Source organism: Malaclemys terrapin, chromosome 7 (assembly GCF_027887155.1).
Source record: "Malaclemys terrapin pileata isolate rMalTer1 chromosome 7, rMalTer1.hap1, whole genome shotgun sequence".
Lineage (NCBI taxonomy): Eukaryota > Metazoa > Chordata > Testudines > Emydidae > Malaclemys > Malaclemys terrapin.
This window is the reverse complement of record NC_071511.1, coordinates 75408560-75426040: the sequence shown is the minus strand read 5'-3', so window position 1 is coordinate 75426040 and position 17481 is coordinate 75408560. Positions and strand designations below refer to the sequence as shown.

Sequence of the window (17481 nt, the reverse complement as noted above, 5' to 3'; positions counted from 1 at the left end):
CCAGTTGCCCCTGCAACAGTAAACAATCATTTCGCGCCTTTTTTCAGTGCAGACGCCATAGCACGGCAAGCATGGAGCCCGCTCAGATCACCGCCTCAATTATGAGCACTGTAAACACCACGCGCATTATCCTGCAGTATATGCAGAACCAGAACCTGCAAAAGCAAAACCAGGCAAGGAAACAACAGGAAAGTGATGAGGACATGGACACAGACTTCTCTCAAAGTACGGGCCCCGGCAATGTGGACATCATGGTGTTAATGGGGTAGGTTCATGCCATGGAATGCCGATTCTGGGCCCGGGAAACAATCACAGACTGGTGGGACCGCATAGTGTTGCATGTCTGGGACGATTCTCAGTGGCTGCGAAACTTTTGCATGTGTAAGGGCAGTTTCATGGAACTTTGTGACTCGCTTTCCCCTGCCCTGAAGCGCAAGAATACCAAGATGAGAGCAGCCCTCACAGTTCACAAGTGAGTGGCGATAGCCCTGTGGAAGCTTGCAACCCCAGACAGCTACCGGTCAGTCGGGCATCAATTTGGAGTGGTCAAATCTACTGTGGGGGCTGCCGTGATCCAAGTTGCCAATGCAATCAAAGAGCTGCTGATATCAAGGGTAGTGACTCTGGCAAATGTGCGGGTCATAGTGGATGGCTTTGCTGCAATGGGATTCCCATATCCCTATCTTGGCACCAGAGCACCAAGCCAGCGAGTACATAAACTGAAAGGGGTACTTTTCAATGGTGCTTCAAGCACTGGTGGATCACAAGGGATGTTTCACCAACATCAACATGGGATGGCCGGGAAAGGTACATGATACTCACATCTTCAGGAACTCTGGTCTGTTTAAAAAACTGCAGCAAGGGACTTTCTTCCCAGACCAGAAAATAACGGTTGGGGATGTTGAAATGCCTATAGTTATCATTGGGGACTCAGCCTACCCCTTAATGCCATGGCTCATGAAGCTGTACACAGGCAGCCTGGACAGTAGTCAGGACCTGTTCAACTATAGACTGAGCAAGTGCAGAATGGTGGTAGAATGTGCATTTGGACGTTTAAAAGCACGCTGGCGCAGTTTACTGACTAGGATAGACCTCAGCAAAACCAAGATTCCCATTGTTATTACCGCTTGTTGTGCGCTCCACAATATCTGTGAGAGTAAGGGGGAGACATTTATGGTGGGGTGGGAGTTTGAGGCAAATCGCCTGGCCGCTGATTATGTGCAGCCAGACACCAGGGCAGTTAGCAGAGTACCGGAGGGCGCGGTGCACATCAGAGAAGCTTTGAAAACCAGTTTCATGATTGGCCAGGCTACAGTGTGAAAGTTGTTTGTTTCTCCTTGATGACCTCCCCCGCTTGGTTCACTCTATTTCCCTGTAAGCTAACCACCCTCCCCTCCCCCCTTCAATCACTGCTTGCAGAGGCAATAAAATCATTGTTGCTTCACATTCATGTATGCTTTATTAATTCATCACACAAATAGGGGAATAACTGCCAAGGTAGCCTGGGAGGAGTGGGGGAGGAGGGAAGGACAAGGCCACACTGCACTTTAAAACTTATTGAATGCCAGCTTTCTGTTGCTTGGGCAGTCCTCTGGGGTGGAGTGGTTGGGTGTCCGGAGGCCCTCCCCCACCACATTCTTGAGCGTCTGGGTGAGGAGGCTATGGAACCTGGGGAGGAGGGCAGTTGGTTACACAGGGACTGTAGCGGCAGTCTATGCTCATGCTGCCTTTCTTGAACCTCAACCATATGCCGGAGCATATCAATTTGTTCCTCTAGTAGCCTCAGCATTGCCTCTTGCCTTCTGTCACCAAGCTGACACCACCTATCATCTTCAGCCCATCACCTGTCCTCGCGTTCATATTGTGCTTTCCTGGACTCTGATATTGTCTGCCTCCACACATTCAGCTGGGCTCTTTCAGTGTGGGAGGACTGCATGAGCTCAAAGAACATTTAATCGCAAGTGCGTTTTTTTCTCCTTCTAATCTTCGCTAGCCTCGGGAAGGAGAAGATATAGTGTGAGAGTTGAAACATTTGCAGCTAGTGGAGGAAAAAAAAGGGAGAGTGGTAGTTAAAAAGACACATTTTAGAGAACAATGGGTAGACTCTTTCAGGGTAAACCTTGCTGTTAACATTACATAGCACATGGTGCTTTCGGTACAAGGTCGCATTTTGCCTCTTATTGAGGGTATGCCGGTTTGGTGTGAGAGATCTTTCACGCAGGGCCAGGCAACAAAATTTGGCTTGCAGGCAGCCATGGTAAGACACAGTCTTTTGGCTTCTTTAACCTTCATAACATGTGGGAATGGTTTCAAACAGCAGCATCCTCATTTCCCATACCAAGCAGCCGTTGGGTTGGCCATTTAAAATGGGTTGGCCATTTAAAAGGAGGAGGGGCTGCGGATTTCAGGTTAACGTGCAGCACAAACCCAACTAACCCCCCTCCACATACACACACCCAATTCTCTGGGATGATCGCTTCACCTCTCCCCCCACCGCGTGGCAAACAGCTGGGAACATTTCTGTTCAGCCACAGGCAAACAGCCCAGCAGGAATGGGCACCTCTGAATGTCCCCTTAATAAAATCACCCTATTTCAACCAGGTGACTAGGAATGATATCACTCTCCTGAGGATAACACAGAGAGATAAAGAACGGATGCTGTTTGAATGCCAGCAAACACCGGGACCATACGCTGCCATGCTTTGTTATGCAATGATTCCAGACTACGTGCTATTGGCCTGGCGTGGTAAAGTGTCCTACCATGGAGGACGGAATAAGGCTGCCCTCCCCTTTGCAAAGGCTTTGGGAGTACATCCAGGAGAGCTTTATGGAGATGTCCCTGGAGGATTTCCACTCCATCCCCAGACATTAACAGAATTTTCCAGTAGCTGTACTGGCAGCGAATGCCAGGGCAAATTAATCATTAAACATGCTTGCTTTTAAACCATGTATAATATTTACAAAAGGTACACTCACCAGAGGTCCCTTCTCCACCTGGTGGGTCCGGGAGGCAGCCTTGGGTGGATTCAGGGGGTACTGACTCCAGGTCCAGGGTGAGAAACAGTTCCTGGCTGTCGGGAGAAATGGTTTCTCCACTTCCTTGCTGTGAGCTATCTTCCTCGTCCCCAAAACCCGCATCCCTGTTGCGTGCTCCTCCATTGATGGAGTCAAAGCACAGGGGTGGAGTAGTGGTGGCTGAACCACCTAGAATGGCATGCAGCTCATCATAGAAGCGGCATGTCTGGGGCTCTGACCTAGAGCGGCCGTTTGCCTCTCTGTTTTTTGATAGGCTTGCCTCAGCTCCTTAAGTTTCATGCAGCACTGTTATAGTCTCTGTCCTTCATGCTCTTTGAGATTTTTTCAAACGTTTGGGCATTTCGTCTTTTGGAACGGAGTTCTGATAGCACGGATTCATCTCCCCAAACAGCGATCAGATCCCGTACCTCCCATTTGGTCCATGCTGGAACTCTTTTGCAATTCTGGGACTTCATCATAGTCACCTCTGCTGATGAGATCTGCACTCACCTGCAGATCGCCACACTGGCCAAACAGGAAATGATTCAAAAATTCGCGGGTCTTTTCCTGTCTACCTGGCCAGTGCATTGGAGTTGAGAGCGCTGTCCAGAGCGGTCACAATGGAGCACTCTGGGATAGCTCCCGGAGGCCAATACCGTTTAATTGCGACCACACTACCCCAAATTCGACCCGGCAAGGTCGATTTCAGCGCTAATCCCGTCGTCGGGGGAGGAGTACCAAAATCAATTTTAACAGCCCTTTAAGTTGAAAATAACGGCTTCGTCGTGTGGACTGGTGCAGGGTTAAATCGATCTAACGCTGATAAATTCAACCTAAACTTGTAGTGTAGACCAGGGGTTAGAAAAGTTCATGAATAGGTTCTTCACTGGCTATTAGCCAAGATGGTCAGGGATGTAACTCCATCCTGTGGCTGTCTCTAAACATCTAACTACAAGAAGCTGGGACTGGACAACAGGGGATGGATCTCTTGATAAATGCCCTGTTCTGGGCATTCCCTCTGAAGCATCTGGCACAGGCCACTGTCGGAAGACAGCATACTGGGCTAGATGGATCATCGGTCTGATCCAGTATGGCCGTTCTTATGTTCTTAATCTTGAAAACATGAACCCTAATGGCTCAAACACCATAAGGCAAATAAAAAGAATAGAACACTTACTAGGGTTGGTAACACTGCACATGTATGTCGTAGATGGCTCAGGGAATGATCAATAAGGTATTAAGTCTCTCACTATTAAATCCCTGATCAAAAGTTATTGCGAACAGATATTCACTGAACTTAGCAGGACCAGTCTTAGTTCAGGCATATCTTTTGCTTTATGTACACTTGACACCGCTTAAAAATACAGTTACACAAACAGACTATGCTCGGAGCACCTCTTCTCCAAAGAAATCACATAAATCACCCAGTAGTTAAAAATATATTTGATGATCTCTCACCAGAATCCTCCATCTGTTTTAGCCCCAGAAAAGAAATATGCTTTGCAGAGTGTCCTGAAAGTCATTAAAGGAGCACAGCTAAACTGGCACAGAAAGCTTATTGCCTTGTGTCTTCTAGAGGTTGCTCTTTCAGGTCTAGGCTGGCAGGATGATGCAGGAGAAGCTTGCAGTCACACCTAAACTATTCCCAGTTTGTGGACAGAGGGACTTTCAGGCCTCTCAGTCTGGTACCTTTCTGGGCTCACTAAACTCTCAAGGAAAGTGGTGTGTGAGGACCAGGGTTTATTTGCTAATATAACAGCCCTAATATCTCTCAGCTTTGTACCATTAGGAGACAAAGCCCTTGGAGGGGCGGAGTGGGAAGAGTTGAAATGATAAAAATTGAACCAAACGGCTCTACCTTGACTGATTTTTGTGCTTTGAACCATATCAACTTCAGTTATTAAACCCCCAGCCAATTGTATGGGGCCCCTGAGCGATCAGTCACCAGGGGTCCTATCAGCCCCATAAGGCTGCGTGTCTCAGAAGCGGTTACCTGCACAGCATTGTTTTATGGCTTCAGGAACACTTAGCAGCGCTCCAACATTGTTTTTAAAGCCATGCGGATCATTGAAAACTCCCTGAAGCTATTTAATCCTTTCCCAGATCCAGCCAAAGTAAGTCTCCTCCGCTGAACTCAAGGTGCTGTTTTAAAGCGGAACGGGAGATCATTAGCGTGTTATCGCCAACACTGAGTTTGTTCCTGTCAAGGGGCGGGGGGGGGGGGAGGAGAGGGTACAAGCCTGAACTGTGTGCGCCTTTCCAGTGGAAAAGATACCCCCGGATCTAATTGCATTTTGGATTATTAGGATTAACGTCTCTTTGATTCCTGCTGTCACACGTCAAGGGATCACTGGAGAGAAACTAATCCACAGTGACTGAATGCGTTTAGTAGACTTGCTTTCTGTTATAAGTGACAAATTATTCACGGTTTAGCTTTGAACACTAGCTTTGTTTTAAACCCCTTATCCCCGCCCCAGGAGGGACCCTTTGCTGCCTCTCCACGCGTCCCATTTGCAATATAAACAAACCCACCCTTCAAGGTTTCTGGATACACATTCACGTGTCTCCGAGTAAGGAGGCGGGGGAATAGATCCAAGCTCTCTGTTTAAGCGCTCGGGGCTGGAATGAAAGCCCGCTGCACTCCGGAGCCAGTAAGGGCGGGTGGCTTTCCCAGCTACAGTGTCTCAGCGCTGCCCTGCCACCGCAATGCCCGGGTGCAAAGGGAGGAGGCGGTAGAGGAGGGGAGAGGGTTACAGGGAAGCGCAAGGGATTTCCAGCCCGCCGGTGTTACACGCTGGAAAGTGACCGATGGCCGCTTTCCCCAGGGATCCGTGAGCCTGAATCCAGGGGGATTGGCACTAGTGCGCACCACAGACTGGGGGACCCCGCCTGGGCTCCAGGGGAAGAGAGAGCTGGCGGGCTGGGGATACGATCCTTTAGCGGGGGCCTGGATCAGACGGCGCCGGCGGCTGGCGGCCAATGCCCGGGAAAGGAGGCGGATGCTGGCTTTGAACGTGGCCTTTGATCGTCTGCGGAGCGTCATCCCAGCGCTGCGTAACGAAAAGAAACTGTCCAAAGCGGAGACTCTGCAGATGGCCAAGATCTACATCTCCATGCTAAGCGAGCTGCTGCAGCGGGGAAAAGGCGCGGGCGGCCCGCGGGACACGGGGCAGACACTGGCCGTGCAGAAGGGGGGAAGCACCCAGCGCCCAGATACGGCTGTGCCCCCATCCACCGAGAAATGCAGCTCTATACTTCCACCAGCCCAGAACTCATCCCAGGCTCTTAATTCACTACGGAGTGCCGCCACGGAGCCGAGAGCCACACGATCCTGACACCAACTGCAGCGCCAAGGACAGCAGCCCATGCCCACGGGGCTGGGCAGCGCGGAGCCCTGGGGGCTCAGAGATAGTGGGCAGCCCGCCCCCGAAAACAGTGGAACTGCCTGCAGGAAGCGAAGCTAGCCTTTCCAGGACACAGCCCTACCCTGAAATAAGGCACAGTCAGAGAAAGTATATAATTGGACGGCTAAAACAGTTCAGGGCGACCCACACGTTGGCCAAAAGTGAAAGGCGGTTACAAAGAAAAGGACTGGGCTGGATTGAGAGAGACGATTCAGAGGAAAAGCTCGACAAGTCTGACAGTAGGTAGCTGTCCAAATCGTTGTAAGCGGATATTTATCGTCTATGTGGGCTGATTCCAACCGTACTTTTCTATAGAGAAAGGCAGGAGACAAACTAGGCGACTATGGCAACAGCTCTGAAGAATGGTTTTGCTACGCTGAAGAGAAACACTTCAGCACATTGTCACACTTATTGCTGTTTTCATTTCCAGTGCTGCTTTTTTTGGAGGTAGTGTTTAACTTTTAAACTCCTTCGGTAGTTGTAGCCCAGCAGCGTTTAAGTAGACAGGCAGCTATCTTCCATAGATGCTTTCCAGAGACTTGTCCTTCACCTCTTTCTGTCACTTTAGAATTCCCTTAAATAGATTCAGTGACTTGGCACATCAGGAGAGAGAAAAGGTTTTGTTTCCAGTTAGCTACAGGTAGAGTTCAAACAGGGCTCATGCACTGTTAATTCTCATCAGTGAGGAAAGGGCAGTTCTTCTACCATCAGAGAGCAGTAATGTTCAGCAATAGGCAGAAGACAATGTATAGAACCAATGCAAAATTTGCTTCACTTAATAAATGTTACTTCAGCCTACTTGGGTGTGGTTTATTTTCATTTCTACATTCATTAAACTGTCCATGGGCTAGATCCAGCCCTGGGTGATATCAGCTTCCACTTGTGGAATCCAGGTTCCAGAAGCTCTGGCCTCAGGAAAGTCATCTGGAAAGAATCAGCAGTGGCACACAGTGTCTGTAACTGCCAGTGTAGCACGACTGACAGAGCATCTGTCACTAAGCAGGGTCAGGGAACAGAAGCATGTGCCGATTCAGCACATGTCCGCGGTAGGCCCACTAACAGCGCTTCTAAAGCGGTCCCCCCCGTGAAACACTGAAGGATAACAACAGAGCAAATGTAGTCTACCCTTCCCCAGCATTAAGTTCCCCATGTTGGGCAGGCACAGGATGATACAATTTGTATACCCTTCACCAAGAAGGGTGAATTGACTGAACAAACACTAAAGTGATGACAACCAGCACAGCTCATTTTCATGTTCAGGGAGCAACCGTAAAGCACAACTGTCCTCTGAACCTAGACTTGAACAGGAACGGGCAGGGATCTATATGCATTCCCTATTGTACAGTTATTGTCATATTTACAGTGCAGTTATGTGCTGTCTTTACTTTAATGAGGATCTCCCATCTTCCTGCATAGCATGTGACAAACTCAATGTGGCAGAGTGAATGTACTCACAGGGACAAAGGGAGAAGGACTGCCCCACTTTATCATAGTATCTAAACACCTCAGTCTTAATGTAAGTATGCTCCCACCACCTTAAGTATGATCATCCAGTTTTACAGAGAGGCAATGACCACACAGTGACTAAGATTCTTACTCAAGGTCACAAGGGACTCAGTGGCAGAGAAGGAACTTGGGTCTCCCACATCCCAGGCTAACCCTTGCACTATCATTCCTCTGTCTAGCTAAGAGGGTCTTGTTTTCCTATTTAAAAGGAAACGTCTCACAACTGAAGGAGGCACTCCTAGGAGAGAGTATTTTCAATGCTTTTGGTGGAAGTGCTTGCACACTGTTCCTGAAAACATTAACAATAGTCTACTGTTTCAGAGCTATAATTTAAAATATAGAGGTAGGAGCCTCGGCTTTAAAGACCTTTTTGCAAAACCTAGACTATCCTGAATCAGGAATTAACTTTTAAAAGCTTGGCGCTTGATATTATATGGTCCATCCTAAAGGCAAAATATTTGCTCTTCCCCAGTACTTGTATAAGCCCAAGCTGGCTCTCCCTTGTAACTGTGAGGCCTATTGGTTAGAGTACTCACCCAAGATGTGGAAGACCCCTGATTCAAATCCCCATTCTGCCTGATGAGAAGGAGTCTTCACCAAGATCTGCCACTTGTCAGATGAGTGACTAACATAACAATTACGCTGCATGATCATTCTAATTGTCTTGCCCAATTAATATGTAAAGTGGAACAACTTCAATAGGACAGACTGAGGGATACCCAGCTCAGACTGTTCCAAAGTCTAGTGGTTAGAGCTCTCACCTGAGGGGACAGATCCCTGTTCAAATCCCTTCTCATACAGAGGGATACTTGAACCCAGGGCTAAAGGGAGGGCCACCTCCTCCTGCTGTTTGGAGTGGAGTTAGGGGGGACTTGGAGCACTGGTACCAGATCAGGCCCCATGTGTGACTTAGGCACCCAAACACCCATCTTTTCTCTGGTTCATTAGGGAATGCTTTGGGGCTTACGTGGGAGATAGGTTTCTGGGTGCCTACAGTAAGGCAGTAGACAGGTAGAAATGTAGGTGCCTAGGGAACTTTTACTGCAAAAACTTAGGTGTCTACAGGGTTGGGCAGCAGCCAAGTGGAACTTTTGTGGATCACAGTGGTGCCAAAAAATAGGACAGCAGCACCTAGGTACCCTCCTGAATCCCACCCACTGTAACTTACTTAGTTTTGTTGATGCAAGAGTTCTCTACTTAATACACAAGAGTACCAACCCCTTATTATTGCAGTAGCACCCAAAAGACATTAAGCACTTACCAAACAGGAAGAAAGTCCCTGACCTGAAGAAACTTATAGACAAAGTTACAGCTCTAAAGGCAGTTACTGCAAGAGGATTGGGTGGGGAAAGGAGACTTTAACACAACATAAGGATGGTATATCTTGCTGTCAGACGAATCATAGCTGTTCAAACTCACTTCTTATTTTTTAAAAACCCACTGAAAGTTTGCATGTAGAAGGCCTATGAATTTTTTGTTGAAGAAACATAACACCTATGAAAAAGCTGCATTTCATAGAATCATAGATTTTAAGGTAAGAAGGGACCATTATGATCATCTAGTCTGACTTCCTGCACAACACAAGCTACAGAATCTCACCCACCCAGTCCTGTATCAAACCTGTGTCTGAGCCATAGAAGTCCTCAAATCATGGTTTAAAGACTTCAAGGTGCAGAGAATCTTCCAGCAAGTGACCCGTGCCCCACGTTGCAGAGGAAGGTGAAAAGCCCCCAGGGCCTCTGCCCTGGAGGAAAATTCCTTCCCAACTCCAAATATGGCGATCAGCTAAACCCTGAGCATGTGGGCAAGACTCACCAGCCAGACACCCAGGAAATAATTATCTGTAGTAACTCAGATCCCACTCCATTTAACATCCAATCACAAGCCATTTGGCATATTTACTGCTAATAGTCAAAGACCAATCTCATTATACCATCCCCTCCATAAGCTTATCAAGCTTATTCTTGAAGCCAGATATGTCTTTTGCCTCCACTACTCTCCTTGGAAGGCTGTTCCAGAACTTCACTCCTCTGATGGTTAGAAACCTTCATCACAAGCAATGCAATGCAAAATTATTTTGAAATTTCCATTTAAAAACCAACTAAACTATGAATAGCAAAACTGCAAAATAGCCAATTGTTTTTGCTTTTAACTTAATTGAACACTTTAAATGTTGGGGAGATAGAGACATGTTCCTGTGGGTCAATTCCCTTCCTATTGAGACTCTAGTGACTGATGGATTTATACTAGGGATAAAATTAGCCCTGTATGTTATGTTTCAGTTTACAGCGAAGCTTATGGATGGATTTCAGAGATGTTGAATTCCTGCAGCTTCCATTCACTGCAAGGGGAACAGCACGTGCTCAGCACTAATATGGCTTACTAGAAAGGAGGGAATAGAATCATAGAGGATTAGGGTTGGAAGAGATCTCAGGAGGTCATCTAGTCCAAACCACTGCTCAAAGCAGGGCCAACACCAACTAAATCATCCAAGCCAGGAATGTGTCAAGTTGGGCCTTAAAAACCTCTAAAGATGGAGATTCCACCACCTCCCTAGGTAACCCATAGTCACAGAATACTTTAATTCTTCACCAAAATTTTGCAACTACTATTTGTACCACCTTAAAAAAAGAACTACAGTTCAGTTAAAAAAAACCCTATAAGTATTACTATCACTACTTTAATCCTAACTGTGGACCTGTATGTGCAGGCAGAGGGTACAATCATATGGATTCATTTCTAGTTTGCAGTTTATAGATATGCCCCTATTGTATCAGCAGATATGCTCAATACCCCAGTCCAAATTATAATGCACCATGCTAGATTTAAGCCAGTGGTCCTTCCTGGTGATTTCTCTAGGGATACATATAGTGCATATATAGATGTCCCTGTCTCTGAAATCCAGCAGTGTCCTTGTTTTCATGTTCCATTTACCAAAACTCGCACCATGTCTTAGCTTTTGTAAACAACTGCAAATTGTGCTTAACACACAGGTACTTCCAAGTAAACTAGTGATTGGCAACAGGCTTATTGATTGCATAATATCTTGAGGGTCCTTTCCTATCAGGGCAGTCTCCTTGTTGGAGCTCACTAACATGAGACTGACTCAGCCCTCATCTGGGAACAGTCAAGTCCCCCATCTGACTGAGGACAGTGCTATACCAGTCAATGACAACAATTGTGAACCATTATATACAAGTAGCTACTGATCCAGACAAATGATGCAAGCACTTCTGCTCGCCTATGTGCCAGGGCACATATGGTGACCAAAAGGTTGATTAAAGACCAGTACTGATGGGATTAAAAGGAAATTCTGTGTGGTAGAATTGAACCAGAATTTTGTAGGTCAGAATGTTAAAGCAATGAATCATGGTGAGACATTAAAGGTTCAAGAAGCAAAATACAGTAGTCCTGGTGAACGTAAGTAAAATTCCTGACTTCAAGGAATAATATATTAGGACTACGTTAGTCCTATATTGTAGATCAGGACATCAAATATATCATGGAAGCACTGTTTTATATGGCCCATATAGTATAAGGAAATATTACAGAATTTAAATTTCCATCTTAAAAAGGGTTTAGCCCTCATGGTTGTGAAAATAGCCCTCCGGGTTGTGAAAATTCAAAAAATAAGCTAAGCGTAAACTAATGCAGCATTTCTGAGTCAGCAGGCAGCTTCAAAGAATGTCAGAGTAGCAAACTCCTCCAGCCCCATTACTTCCATCATGAGGATGTTCAAGTCTAATGGTCATTTGACAAGTTAGCATTGTTATTTCATTGCTGATCATTTTAGCAGATGGGATGAGGAAGAGGGCTGGAGCGAATTCCATACCAGGGGAATGGGGAGGAGAATTGGGTATTGCTAAAGGGAAGAAACTGAAGAAGGAACACCCAAAGGCATGGAAGAGACAGACACCGAAAAGTGGATGGAGAAGGAAGAAACAAAGGGTAGAAATCGTGATGGCCCTAAAATGAGCCAGTTTTCCCTACAGTGATATAGAATGTGACAATACAGTACTAAACAAATACAATTTAAATTAAGGTATACTTGATCTTTGTGCAAACCTTCTATGGAGGTCTTTCTGTGGCTCAAGAGTAGTAGATATTTCTAAAATTTATACCCTGCCCAACAGACCATAATTAAAAATAGAATTTAGCCTTCTCCATAGGATGAGTTTGACACCTATGGCCTAAGATTGTAGAAATAAATTAGGATATTCTTCTAAATGAAGACATACCCACATTAGACTGCATTCTACTAAAAGGTGCAGGTGTAATATTTAGAGAGTATAAGAACACCCATATTGTGTCAGACCAATGGTCCTTCTAGACCAGAATCCTGTCTTTTGACAGTGGCCAATGCCAGGTGCTTCAGAAGGAATGAACAGAACAGGCAATCAAGTGACTCATGCCCTGTCGTCCACTCCCAGTTTCTGGCAAACAGAGCTACAGGACTCCGAGTATAGTGTTACATCCCTGCCTATCCTAATAGCCATTGGTGGACCTATTCTCCAGGAATTTATCTAGTTCTTTTTTTGAACTCTATTATAGTTTTCGACTTCTTTGTTAAACAAAACTTACAGTGAATGGGTAGGTAGAAAGATTCTGTAGCGTTTTGTTTTGCCTCCAGCTAAGGACCTGATCTTGCAAACTATCACCCATTGCGTCCCTTACTCACATGAGATGTTCCACTGTTGTTAATTATAAATGTCACTAGTGGCATAGGTAAGGATTATTTTGCAGGATCAGGCTCCAAGTTAAGATCAGCTGTAGAAACTCATCGGCCTCTTCAGCATATAGGAATTCTAGTTTGAGCTTCGTATTAGCAGTATCAAACCTTTCATGTTAAAAAACAACTTTCCAGGTTTTAAATGTATTTATAGCAAAGGTGTTCATAGAAGACCTGAGGATTTTTAAACTGTTTATTAAGACAGTTTTGTCTAAAGGTGGTTGGATTCATTTGTTTTTTCCAATCAGACTATAACTTCACGATAGCGTTTTTATCTGGACAGATGTATACTGGTGTTTTCAACTTGGCTCAGGTATTTTCAGCCTCAAAACCCTGGCTGAAACCCAGAGGATAAAATAATACAGAAACTTGGGAGCTGAGTCCACTAAAACATCAGATTTTACATAACAGGTTATACAACAGCCTTACTAAACTATTTCATAAGTTGTAGCTCAGCGTGCTCATGGCAAAACGTTTAGGAACTCAGATGCACAAACTGAGTAAAGTTACAGCACAAATTATTTCCTACAATAAGTTTGTCCTTCTGGTTTGCATTTAAATTCCATTCACTCAGTTACAGACTATGAAGTAAATGGCATGTTGGAAAACAAATGGCACAAACTGGTTACTTTACCAGATGTTTTCATCTCAAACAAAACCTTTGGCCTGGAAGAGCCAAACACACCTGACAACATGTCAATGGCATCACATCCACAAAAGATAACCAACTACCTCAAGTTAGACTATTCTCAGGGGACGTGAGGTAGGTGTTCATGGGCCCATAGCTGTGCCAGAAGCCATCAATTCTGCAAAAAAGCAAGTCAACCCCTTCCCCGCACTCCCATTCCCACTCCCCAAATGCCCTGTACCTTGATTTCCATTGAATACTTTTATTACATTGATAACAGCATTCAAACAGCTAAAAATGATCAAATATGCATTATTTCTCAGGCTTGTTTACTTAATCCTTAAATCACATTCCCTTGCTGGCCATGGTAAGCAGATTTCTTACCAACTACAGTAACTCCTCACTTAACGTTGTAGTTATGATCCTGAAAAATGTGACTAAGTGAAACAATGTTAAGCGAATCCAATTTCTCCATAAGAATTAATGTAAATAGGGGGGGTTTAGTTCCAGAGAATTTTTTTTTTTTTTTGCCAGACAAAAGGCATTATATACATTTTAAACAATTTTTAAACAAGCAATTGCATACTACGCGGGGGAGTAGTGTGTATGTGCTGTGTGTTTACAAACATACTGTACATACAGTACAGTACTATAGTTGGGAGGTGCCCCCGCCTTACCCTACACAGGCACAGCCCACTGGCACTGCAGACAGAGGCAGGCAAGGAGGCTGAAGGTGCTGTAGGCTAGAAGCACATTGCACAGCAGCGGCAGCTTCCCCTACTCTGCAAGCGGGGGGGGGGGGGCTCAACCCTCAGCCCGCCCACTTCCCCCCTTCCCCCAAGTCTCCATCCTTTACCTGCCTCTTCTCCCCACCTCCTCCCTCTTTACTTCCCATGCTGCGTCCTTGCTCCTCCCCCGTCCCTCCCTTCCCTTCTAAACACCACAAGCCAGCTGACTGCCGCCGGCGGGAGGGAGGGGGAGCCTGCACGCGGAGTTCTTGCTCCTCCCCCTCCCTCCTGCCGGGCAATCAGCTGGCTTGCGGCATTTAGGGGGCAGGAGGGAGGGGGGAGGAGAGAGGACTCGGCACAGGCTCACCCTCCCTCCCCCCTACCTGGGGCAATCAGCTGGCTTGTGGCGTTCAAGGCAGGGGTGGGAGGGGGAGTCTACACGCCGAGTCCTTGCTCCTTTCCCCCTCCCTCCTGATCCGAAACGCCGCAAGCCAGCTGATTGCCATCCGGGGGGGGGGGGAGGGAGGGGGAAGGTGCTGATCCATGGGGTCTGCCGGCAGGTGCTATGGGGGGGGGAGGGGCGCATAGGGAGGCTGCCAGCTGTGGAGAAAGCAGGCAGCCAAACAACGTAAGAGTGGAGCATTGCACAACTTTAAATGAGCATGTTCCCTAATTGATCAGCAACGTAACAACAAAACAACGTTAACCGGGACGACTTAAAGTGAAGAGTTACTTTATAGGGTTGGAATGCTAAAAGGAATCAAATGGCAGGTAAACCCACTATTTGTCAGCAGGATTACAGCATAATGCTGTCATGCTTGTTGCCCATCATGCAAGAGAGTGTTAATAATTACATTTTATCAATTATTAGCTGAAAAGTCATGATCAGTTAATTAAGGTATTTGCAATATCTAATTTTTCAAAAACTTACCACCTCTTGTTAAGTTTCACAGAGTTTAATTAATTTCCAGGGGTGATGTTAAACCAGGAAAAAGCAATCAGTTCGCCAAACAAATTAAACTTGTTACTGAAAGAGCTGAAGCTTAGAGAAGTTTGATCCTGCAACAGAAAGAGGATGTTTCTTTTTAAGGTGAAATCCCATACTGAAGTTATATTGCAGTAAGTGATTTTTGATCCAGCCTTAACTCAACTATTTTACTCGAAGGTATTGCTCCATTAGTGCTTCCTCTCATCCACCCGTTTAGCCTTGGTTCTCAGATGTACAGACACTTACATTGTCACTTATGTCAAAAAGGGCAGACTGGTGGATTTACCAAGGTACACACGCTGGGAATGTATGAACATGGTGTGGAAAGGAACCTTGAGACTCTGTGGAGTCAATCACCTAATATTAATCCTTCCTGTTAAGTGCTTATTGGGTAAGTTTTTCTATCATGTTAGTGCTAATTCCATCTGATAATTTATCAACTTCATGCTCAAATAGTATGTCAAGCTATGGTTTCTTAATCTAGGGATCACAACACATCCCCTTTTTATGGTTGGTGGAAGGAGTGCCCCAAAACTTTTCTTGTTGTAATATGCAGCCATAGTACAGAAAATGTTGAGAAATGCTGTGTTCAACAATAGAAACAATACTGGACCTAATACCAGGCCCTCTGTGAAGACTCCATTAATCCTTCCACTGAGGAAAGCAGCCATTCAACATATAATGATACTGTTTCCAATCACGTATGCAGTTTTTAAAATTTGCTACAACACTTCACCATACCATTAGTTTTGTTTGATGCATCTTACACATCTTTTAGTCTGGAAGTTCAATTGCCATGTCTGGGGTCAGAGCTGTTCTTCTAGATTTCTTCTATACCATAGGTAGCTCCAGGATATGTGGTTATTAGTGTCCATGCACCTTGTGCACAACATTAGAAGGTGAAGGTTTGATACTGGATCTGAGCCAGGACTTGTTTCAATATCCTTATGAACAGAGAACCGTACTTACCATTTATCACTCCTGGAACCTCTTCCTTTATTGAGAGAGAAAACCCTAGTATGGGTTAATGTATATTGTTTAGCACCAAACATGTGCTTGGTGCTGTACAGTAATTACAAAGACAAGGACCCCCTATCCTGAAAAGCTGTCTCAAATAATTCCGTGGATATGGTACTCCCCATGCCACTCCATGCAAACACTCTAGTTTTGGTTAGAAGAGCATTCTCACCTCTTCACAGGAACAGGAGAACACCTTGATCTTCCCCCTCAGGATAGCACAGGCAGTGTCACTTAATACAAAAGGAGCAGGGGGTGGAGGAAGGCTTCACAATTAGACCAAAGACTCAAGAGGAGGAGGTATATGACTGCTGAGGCCATGTGGCTAAGATGAGATGGGTGAATCCCCATGTAAAGAATGCCAACTGAGTTCCCCAGGCAGGACAGGAGGAGGAGGAGGAGGAGGAGGATTTGGAAACTGGCCTATTAAGGGGGTTTGGCTAGTAGAGTGCAAGGGGATGAGCATTTGAGTCCAGCAGAGAAACAGCTCAGATGAGGGGAAATGGGAGAGGTTGCTGACAGACTGGATATGAAAAATAGGTTTTTTTCCCCCTCAATTGGAGGAGATATGAGCCTGAACACACCTGTGCAGTCCAGAATGAGAGTGGCCTGATCAGAACCCACTGCTATTCCAACTTTTCTTCACACAGATGTTAAGCATATGGCAATAATTAAAACCTTTGACAGTGCTGTGATCACTGACCAGTTTCTGATTCCATGTGGTTTAGGCTGCTAGCAGCATACAAAATAAAACCCCATTAGATGAGCTTGGAAACATATACCCACCACTTTTTTTACATTTAAGCTTTTGATATATCAAGTATTCACAGAGTGCTCCAGTTTACTTTTTCAGGATATAAATCAAATGTTGCAAAGCTGTCTGAACCTCAATCTTGAAACAATCTCTTGGATAGACTATTGCATCTTATTCTTCTATAAGATCCTCGCAACTGTTCTATTAATTTGAAAAACTCTTCAAGGTTATTTCAGAGATCTACTGCTCCCATTACATGTCTAAATATAAAGCAACCAGAGTGGAAATATTTCTTCTGAATCTGCTCAGAATTTCTAGAGTCACATTTATGAGTACATAATGATATGACTGCCTTTTACAGTACTGTCTATGAATGATGTATGGCTCCAGCACTTGGAACTCTATTAACAGCTCTTTACAGCACCAAGAGAAAATTGCATTATGCTGATGCTAGTTAATAGAGTGGTAATGAGATGACAACATCATTTGCACATTCTCTCAAGCTTTTGACTTTTACTGCACTTTTCACCTGTATGACAGAAAAGATTTAGCTGCATCAGTTAACAGAAGAGGTGTTGGAGAAAATCCACTTTGAACAGATTAGAATATCATCATCATTCAAACTAAAACACAGCAACATTTATTTTAATTTCCCTACTTCCCACTGAAGAAAGGAGAGGAAGTCCATCCTGTTAAGGAAGTCTTAACATCC

The 17481-nt window shown here is 45.3% G+C and overlaps 1 protein-coding gene across 1 annotated transcript; it reads left to right on the top strand.

Moving 5' to 3' along the window:
- The first annotated feature begins 5555 nt into the window (after nt 1-5555).
- LOC128840951 (basic helix-loop-helix transcription factor scleraxis-like) lies at nt 5556-7172 on the top strand. The gene has a single exon (XM_054035563.1). The coding sequence runs from the start codon at nt 5640-5642 to the stop codon at nt 6348-6350; it is 711 nt and encodes a 236-aa protein (XP_053891538.1). The 5' UTR covers nt 5556-5639; the 3' UTR covers nt 6351-7172.
- The last annotated feature ends 10309 nt before the right edge of the window (nt 7173-17481 follow it).

Excerpts from the sequence above, each read along its gene's own strand:
- LOC128840951 (XM_054035563.1), top strand. The coding sequence starts at position 5,640 with ATGAAAGCCCGCTGCACTCCGGAGCCAGTAAGGGCGGGTGGCTTTCCC.